The sequence below is a fragment of the Acanthisitta chloris genome, unplaced genomic scaffold, assembly GCF_000695815.1.
Source record: "Acanthisitta chloris isolate BGI_N310 unplaced genomic scaffold, ASM69581v1 scaffold41036, whole genome shotgun sequence".
NCBI classification, from domain to species: Eukaryota; Metazoa; Chordata; class Aves; order Passeriformes; family Acanthisittidae; genus Acanthisitta; species Acanthisitta chloris.
In genome coordinates, this window is record NW_008677222.1 from 1 (window position 1) to 9175 (window position 9175).

Below are 9175 nucleotides of genomic sequence, written 5' to 3' on the forward strand. Positions count from 1 at the left end.
AAATTCTAAAATTCAAAGTAATATGATAAGGAGTCTTACATGGGTTAACCTCTGTTACATCTTAGGAAACAGTAGGACTTCTCTCTACTTTGTCATTGCCTTAATTCCAACTAAAAGTTTTAGCTGACACCTTTTGCATTGTATTGACTTGAAACTGATGACCTCTAGTGTTAAACACAGGAATGATGCATAAAGGAAAAGTCCTCAAATATTTCAATATATTCTAACAGAGTACAAATAAACATTGTGAGAGTTACACAGAGGAAGTAGTAGACTGAAAAGTAAAGCTGATACCAGGATATATTGAAACACTGTATTTAAGAAACTCCTTTAATGGTCCACAGAGTGCTGAAGACCTGAATCTTTGCTAAGAACTTAGTGGTGTTTTGTCTGTCACTTGAATGGCTCATTAATATCTAACTCCTGGGCTTTTTAGTAGTGGTGGAAAGAGGTCACTGTCTCATTGCATGTTGTTGTTCATGTTTTCACAGCCTAAAAATCAAGACATCAGTGCTGGAGACTATGGCAGAGTTATTCCTGCAAGTGCTACAATATTTGGGATGGCAGTGGAATGCAAAGAGATACGTAGACATCACAGGTATGTTTAACCTCCAGCATGGTTTGAACCCATATTTGCTATTTGGGAAGAAAGACAAGTTGTTTTTATGGAGGATTTTTCATTTACTGTTCTCTTTATTCTTTGAATGGTTGATTGTCTGTTTAACTAAACAGATTTCTGCTCTCACCTTCTCCACCCGTTTTCCAGGTTCTCTTTCTTTCCCTTCACCTCTCTTTGAGGTTCAGATTTTCTACATCACTTAATCAGAAACTCTTGCTTATTAGTTATGCTGAAACACATGCCTCTAACACATACTAAAGAAATTTAATTCCATAATAGTAAAATTACTTCTCAATTTCTGCACTGGAGACTCTTAAATTAACACTTGGCCTTTATCTTTTTTTTTTTTTTCTTTTTTTTTTTTTGCTGTTTATTGTGGAATACTTACTACTTTGTGCTTTTGTGTGTCACATGTGCTTTTATTGCTAAGGAATCTGCTCCAAAGATAGAGTTGGATTCATTTTCATATGCAGAATGGTTGAAATATATTTGCCTAAAAATTCAGGTTAAACTAAATTGCAACTTACTCCATTCTGCAGTTGGGAGCTCCAAGGAGATGACCATATATGATGAGAATATTGTCAGACAGCCTGTCTAGTCATGCCTAGTTGCAGGGAGAAGAGGTGCCTGAGAAAGTGATTCAGAACTAAAAATAGTTCTAGAAATAGACATTTAACTAGCTGTTATTTGGACTGCTAGATCTCATTAGGAGAGTGTAGATTTGCCTGATAAATGGGGAGCACTAAGTCCTTCACAGCAAAATGTACTTTTCAGTCATCTAAAGTGTAGCTTGTGCAAGAGTTACATAACTTCCTGACTTGTACTTAGAAAATTAGAAGATATCTCAAATCCTCAAACCTAAGAGATGGGCAGTGTAAGTAATTCTTTTAAAGCAGTTTAGTACTTATCTTTGGAGCTTTTTGCATAAGGTCATTTCTAGAAACCCACTCGATTTCCTTTTTACAAGAGAGGGGATTTGTATTCTGAGTTGTAGAAACATTTTCCACCAAGAAATCGACGCTGAGACTTCCCTTGCAGCTCTGTAGCTGTGAAAAGCTCTGTATTCTGCATGGATTGTGTTTGATAAACACATAAAAGTACTGTAAAATAGAAGTGTTGCCTCAAAGAGACTCCCAAAATGCATTTTCCTGATGCACATCTTTGTTCACCTTCGTTATCTGTCTAATGCAGCAGCAGAAAAGCTTTGTTTGTTCTTGTTATCACAGGATTTATTTTCTTTTTAGCTCTCTGTCAAGGCTCAGTGAGTTGTACCTATTGAGGCAAAAGTCTGTGGCCTTTGACAAAGGTCATATTGGGCTTTTCCTCAGTTTCTGGTGACAGCATTTAGTTCTGATTCTTGGAAGTGATGTGCATTTTCTGTGCTTTAGAGCTGCTTTGAACATAACAAAATTGTTCAAGTATCTTTTAGCATTTCTGTGCTGACACTCTGTATATTTTAAAATACTTAACTAGCCTAGGAAGAGTTCCCTTTCTGTTTTTGGTCAAATTACTTGATGTTTGATTTCTTCTGTTTTTCCCTTTATTCCCAGAGTGGGAATGCAAGAAGTTGCTGGTGTGAACTTGTCAAACTCAGTGCAGTTCTTTAGTCCAACATATGCTCCTGCTGGTTCAGAGGAAACAGTTGAGCCTTACACCACTGAGAAGCTCAGTCGTGTTCCTGGAGGTTACACCCCCCTGACAGAACCTTGTCAAGTAATGACAGTAGATTTCAACAATCTGCAGGTAATGGTTTGGTTTTTTTCTTTACATTCTTTATAAGTAGTTGTTTTATGAATAGCACAAGTTGCATATCTTGTTTGCTTTTGTGTTCAACTGCAGAACAGTTCACAAGTGCAAAGTTGGCAGGTCTGCACTGAAATCCTCTGCTGGTTTTGATGCTTGTCTGGTTGTGTGGTGATGTGGTTCATCAGATGACAGGCTGTGGGGTTTTGAAGCTGGAGTGCTTTTTGTTTGGGCATAGTTTAGGGAATTTGATAAGCTCTACCTCACTGTAAGATGAAACAGCTACAAACCCCAGTACAGGGATGGGGAGGGAGAATACAATAGACCCATCTTGAATGATTTATGCAGCTGTGGAACTGACTTAGTTTATTTCCCTCAAGTCAGAGTCTTCAAGAAACTCTTGAAGACAAAAGAGAAAAGATGTTTACATCTGGCATAAAAATGTCTGTAAGTGGTGATGGGTGAGTGTAAAAGAGGGGGAGATGAAGAAACTATTCAAGCAGTTTGAGTCCACCCTTTAGTTCCCTTGCTGTCCTATGGTATGTCTGTAACATGCCATTCTAAAATAGCACTATTTTGTGTAGTTTACACCAAATTTGTATGTGTGCGCTAAGTAGGCCTGAACAGGCAGAGTGGCAGAGCCCTCAGCCACTTGCAGAGAAGATGATACATCTGATCTGTGGTGTGCCTCTTGCTCATTGACCTGTGGTGAGGAGTTAGCATTGAGTCAGAGCTTAAAATAGATTCTGTTACATAAATGAAATTATTCTTGGCTACTGCCTGGCCAGGAATTGTAGTGTTTGTGAATCAATACCTTTTCCTAGTTGGCTTGCCTGACATCTTGAGATTAAAAATGAAACAAGGATCTTCAGTATACTACTGGGAGTGATCTCTCCATGACCTAATGTTGCTTCTACTTCTAGCATCAATAAGAAACTATTACTCTCATCTGAGAGGTGTCTGTTCTTAAGCATCTGCCTGCTGGCAAACGTGTAAAGCTAATTTCAAAGACTAAAGAACAGTGTTACTCTTTAAACTGTATTTCAGAACTGCTCCTTTGAAGTTTCAGTTAGACTAATGGAGTGTTCCTGTCATGAAATGTTTAAGATATCCTAAGTAAAAAGGAAGAAATGCCACTGATGTGAATCACTGATGTGGTTGGGAATCCTTGGTTACTGTTTGTTGTTGCTTTGTCACTGGGCAGATATGGCAGTTCCAAACACTGTCAGGTTACTTTCAACCTAGGATTTTAGAATCAGAGAATTTAAGGGTTGGAATGGACCTTATAGATCATCTAGTCTCAACCCCCTGCCCTGGGCAGGGATACCTCCCACCAGAGCAGGTTGCTCAAGGCTCATCCAGACTGGCCTTGAACATCACCAGGGTCAGGGAAGCCACAGCCTCCCTGGGCAACCTGGGACAGTGTCTCACCACCCTTAGAGTAAAAAACCTTTTTCTCACATCCAACTTAGACTCTCCCTCCTTCAGTTTGAACCCATTACCCCTTGTCCTACCACTGCAGCTCCTAACACAGAGTCCCTCTGCAGTTCCTTGTAGCCCCTTCAGATATTGAAAAGTTGCTCCAAGGTCTCCATACAACCTTCTCCAGGCTCAACAGCCCCAACTCCCTCAGCCTGTCTATCTTTTTTGTGTGTGTTTTGTCGTGGTCACACTTGGGTGTTCAATCAGTGTAGCTAAAAGTCACACAGAAAAATTGTCTGTGCTCCTAATGGAATAAAAAACAACTGCTAGGCTTAGAAACAGTAGCAAAATTACCTACGAAAGACTGAAAATCAGACAAGAAATCCCTTGGCACTAGTAAGGTCATTTCAAAGCCCTTCAAGGGTCATTTCAGAGTTTCTAAATTCTTTATTTCAAGGAATGAGAGAGATTTTGCATTTATTCTGCTTGTACTAACTATCCAGACTTACTCGGACAGAACTGAGAAGATACATATGGAACAAGTGTTTTTCAGACTGAGTTGCAGGAGGCTTCAAAGACATCAGTACAGATCCGAGAAATAAGTCAAAAATGAAAGGAAAAATAATACAAAAATCAGCTGCCTCATGCTGATTACTTTGTTGCTGGTGTTAGTAGGAGCTCAGTTCCCCCTCCCAGGCAGGGGAATGAGGTGTGGCTGTAATTACAGGCTGCAGCACTTGGACCTGGCCAGGCCCTACCTGTGTGCATGTTTGCTGGCAGCACATCAGTTCCACTGGGAGGGGAAGTGAGTGTTTACCTCAGCAGCCAGTGTAATTAAAGCTCAGTCTCACTTTCAGGCCCTAAAGGAGCTGTGCTTTTGCCAACAGTTACACATACTGGCTCTTTCCAATTCACATGAGAAGTTCCAGTGTGGCATACTTGAGAAATTGTGGATCCAACATGGGAAACTCAATAACTGGAATGCTTTCTGTAGTTTTTCCTTCTGTTTGCTGTCCCATTTACTACTTTCAAGGCAGGTTATCTTTGTCTCATTCAGCAGATATATGTGGCATTGCAACATTTTGGGGGTTTACTGCCTAAACCTACATCGTTGCTTTGTTTTCTTTGCTCTGTTTATAACAAGACTAGCTGATAAATTTCCATCCTGATGTACTAGGGCTGTCCAAATCTGTAGTTGTCAAAAATAATAGGAAAAGTTTTATGTAGTGGACAGATGTGAGGAATAAATCTGGGTTAAGCAGCATGGTAGAGAGCAGGGAAAGCCGAAATAACTGCCTTCAAATGGTTTGCAAGTGCTGGAGATATAACTCTGCAGTTCCTAGAACACAGGGGATAAGAACCTTGGGCCTGCTGCTGTTGAAGAACAATCAGGAAGAATAGTTTTAATATCAAATGCACTTCAAAACATCTCAAACTTCCCAGAAACTGAGAAACAGATGCATGCTTAACCTCTTGCTTAGAGGGGCTTTATGCCACCAAAGCTTCAACTTATTACTCTTTTCCTTTCCAGTTGAGGAGGTACCAAAAATGACTAGCAGCAAAGTGTTTTTATTGAAGAGCAGCGAGATCTTATTATGAACTTTCTTAGCAGTAATTTTAACATGTGCATTGTTCATTCTCAGTTGTGAGAAGAGAGGTAGAGCAGCAGAGGGGGGAGGAAAGCAGCATGTGAGAGCTACTCATGTTCTTAGTGTGGAACTTTGCTTTTTTACTTGTGTATTTTAAGACTGAAACTTAAAGAGGACCAATGTTGTCATAAGCAGATCAGGAAGCTGATGGTCAGGAAGGGCTGTTGCTAAGCAGAGTGTTTGTGACTAAGAGAACCTTTGGTCCCGTGTGCTCGACCTCCTGTTAATTGGTTTATGCCACAACTAGGACGTTAGAGCTGGTCCTTTTATCTTTGGGAATGTTGGTAGCAGAAGGCAATTCCAGAGAAAAATAAATTGTACATGGAAAAGGATTTGATTGCTGTTACATATTCAAACTTTTTTAGGAGTATTGGAGAATTCATAGTTGATCTCTTTAGGGGAGACCTTGGTCCTTCCCAGTAGTGAAATTGTACATGATTGAGCTTTCACACAAGGCCTATAGACCAGGCAGCAGAGAAAACATCCTCAGAGGTGTTTAACTTCCTGGCTGTGTAATGATTTTGCTGAACCTCTGAGTGAATTCAGTGCTTGCACACTGTTTCTAGAACTGATTGAACACAGGTTTTCAGTGCATCACGTACCTAAGCACTGGCTTGAATCCAGCTCAGAAGACTGGCTCTGTTTCTATTACTTCTCATAAGGCAAACCTTGCCAGTCTCAAGTTTTTGGTGGGTTTAAATGTGTGTTCTTAGGTGTAGGAGTGTTTGCTTTCGTGGCTCATAGATGCAGATTGCTCTTGTGGGAAGACAGTTCCTATGCTAGTGAGTACTAATGATGCTAATTGGTATTGTAGAGGCTTGTTCACTTCAAGTGTCAGTTCATGCTCCCATGGACTGGTGATTTGGGTGATTTAGTGTAATAAACCCAATTTTTTATGCATGGAAATAAACTCTCACTCTGTTTTTTCTTCTTTTCACTTTGGTCAGGAGCTGAAAAGCCTGGCAGCTAGAAAGCCCTGGAAGCTCAGCCTGCCAGTCACTGAAGGAGGAACACTAGATGCTATTGTGGTGTGGTTTGTATTACAGCTTGATGATGAGCATGCTTTATCTACAAGTCCCAGTGAGGAAACCTGCTGGGAACAGGCAGTGTATCCTGTGCAGGGCCTCCTTGGTATGTCCTGGGGATTTTCTTCTTGTAGTACATTAACTTGGTTTCATTTTGGTTTTGAGCTAGTTAGGTTATCTCAGAGATTAGGAAGTGGCAGCAAATAGGATTAGAAGTTGAGCAGCAAGTAGCAGTGATTGTTTCTGGTCTGTAGTGCACAGTGCCTGCATGAGGACTTGGTCATGGGACTCAGCTGTGAAGCAGATAAGGGACCTGCTTAAGATCTGGGAGAAAGATTTTCATTAAGTTGTTTGGGTTTGTTTTTTTCCCTTATACTGAATTAAATGCATTGTGGAGCAACTTCTGACTGGAATCATACTGGGAGTGACTGGGGCCATGCTGGGGGCAACTGGGATGACACTGGGAGCAACTAGGCCTACACTGAGGCTCTCTAGGATCATACTTGAATCATACTGGGAGTATGATCCAAGTATGTCTGTGATAAATAGATATGACTTTGTTTTGAGAATCCATGGATTTTGCCTAGTGTGAGACAATTTAAGGCAAATGTTAATGCACAGTGGCAGATTTCAGCTTGTGGGAGAACAACTCCTTCATACACACTAGTAACAACCTGTGAACAAATGAGATAGTGGGCTGGTTTGTTTGCTGGTTTTAAGCACTGTGTGGCTGCTTCACTCGTGTTTCTATCAAGTAACTGGCATGACTGTTTTGATCCTGTTTGCCAAGATTATTCTGTGAAGGCTGGAGATACTGTGATGATGGAAGTTTGCTGCCAAGATTGCTACTTGAAGATCCAGAAGATTTCTTGTTTGACTTCAGAGTGTAGGATGGATTTCAGTGACAGAGATGACACGCTGGGTTTGGGCAATGAGGCTGAATTGTGTAGTGCTCTGGCTGGACTTCAGACAACCAGCAAACAGGATGGCAATGGCCTAGTGTGTGTGCTGGAATCCACAGAAATAGCCCTGCTGAATGATGTACTCTACCACGAATGCTTTAAAGCTGCCATGGGCAAAGTGCTGCTGTCTTTAAATCCAAGTAAGGACTTGCAATCCATGGATGTTGATGGCCATGGCAGTGGGATGGACCTCCAAGAGAATGAAAACAAGAGCTCTCAAGATGTGGCTCCTGATCCTTTGTATATTTTAGATGTATCTGAAGGCTTCTCCATCCTGCCAATTATAGCTGGCAAACTTGGACCAGTTAGAGCCTACAGCTCTGTTGAGAAAGAACAGCATCAGGCAGCACTGAATGTCATCTCAGAAGCTAATAATTTCCCTAAGGAAACATTAGAGTTTTGGCTCAGCCACTTAGAAGAGGAAAGTCTGGTGCTACAGAGACCCAAATCAGACAAATTGTGGAGTATTATTATCTTGGATGTTATAGAGACATCAGGTTTAATCCAGCAGGAGGTGATGGAAAAGGCTGCAATATCCAGGTACAGTATAAATGGACGGAAGTATTCCTAGAAATCCATAACTATTTGAAAAATTTGGAGAATATTCCTTCTAACTACAAAATTACTCTCACGATGTTTCTGCAGAGCAGATAAAGCTTGGATTGAACCTCCCAGAGTGTTTTGTTTCCCTATGGATATGCTGCTTCCTTAACCAGAGCCTCCCAACAGGATAGACTCCTGACTTCCAGTTTTATTAAGCGTTTCTGCAGTCCTTCAGTATTAGATGCAGTTGCTATGAATAAATCCCACTGACTTCATCTAGAAATATCACCATGTCCAAGACTGTCACTGAAAAAAGTCTAGGTACTTCCACAGGTTTAGTACTGTGTGACAAGTTTACCTGATTTTTTGTGTGTGATCCAGTTGTCTAGTCCAATGGGATCAAACTTGAATACTTAGGAGCACTTGCAGAGGAAGAACTAGTGTGCCTTTCTTGAATGTAGTTCATGCTCACTGTGGAAGGATGTGCTTTAGAGCTGAAATCTCTCTCCTTTTACAGATGTTTACTTCACAGCGGAGGGCAGATTTTCCCACAGTATGTGTTGGTATATGGGATGCTTGTGGAATCGGAGTCTCTGTTACTGGAGAGTGCTGTGCAAGGAACAGAACCAACTCTGGGCTTTAACATAGCCCCTTTTATCAACCAGTTCAAGGTATGAAGTTGGTGGGTGGCTTCCAGGTATGGTTTCAAAGCCTGCAGCTGCCTAGCTGTTTACATTTGGTGTAAGCTGCAAGAAAACTGCAGAGCTGAAACTTTTTCATATTGGTGAACCTATCAAGAGAGGTTTATGTGACCAGACAGAAACCTTGAGAGACACTGAGTGGCATTTGTTTTAGAACTGGTGTGGAAGTTTTGGGTGAGTGATGAAAGATGCAGTGTTGCTGTACAGAAGACTGTGCTGTTAACCATTCCCATTGTCACCTTGTATCCCAACAGTCATGTTCCAAAGGGGATTAGAAGGGTGTATTTTGCTATTTTTTTTTTTGTCTCTGACAGGCATTGCACTAATTCTTGGTAACTTTTGTGTCGTGACTAAGTTATCTAACGTTTCAATTTTCAATGGCTGTTGCTACCTGAAGTCATAATATATCCTCTTAGGTACCTGTTCGTGTCTATTTGGATCTCTCTACCTTACCCTGTGTACCCTTGAGCAAGCCAGCAGAGCTCTTAAGGCTGGATCTCATGAACCCCCT

The 9175-nt window shown here is 41.0% G+C and overlaps 1 protein-coding gene across 1 annotated transcript in view; it reads left to right on the plus strand.

Moving 5' to 3' along the window:
• The first annotated feature begins 479 nt into the window (after positions 1-479).
• PRMT9 (protein arginine methyltransferase 9) overlaps positions 480-9175 on the plus strand; it is a 9198-nt gene continuing 502 nt past the window's right edge. Inside the window, exons 1-6 of the mRNA XM_009076410.1 lie at positions 480-598; positions 2170-2362; positions 6381-6564; positions 7249-7960; positions 8481-8634; positions 9081-9175. The exon at positions 9081-9175 is cut by the window's right edge and continues 22 nt beyond it. Coding sequence (XP_009074658.1) covers positions 480-598; positions 2170-2362; positions 6381-6564; positions 7249-7960; positions 8481-8634; positions 9081-9175 — 1457 coding nt within the window. The remainder of the gene's footprint in view (positions 599-2169; positions 2363-6380; positions 6565-7248; positions 7961-8480; positions 8635-9080) is intronic.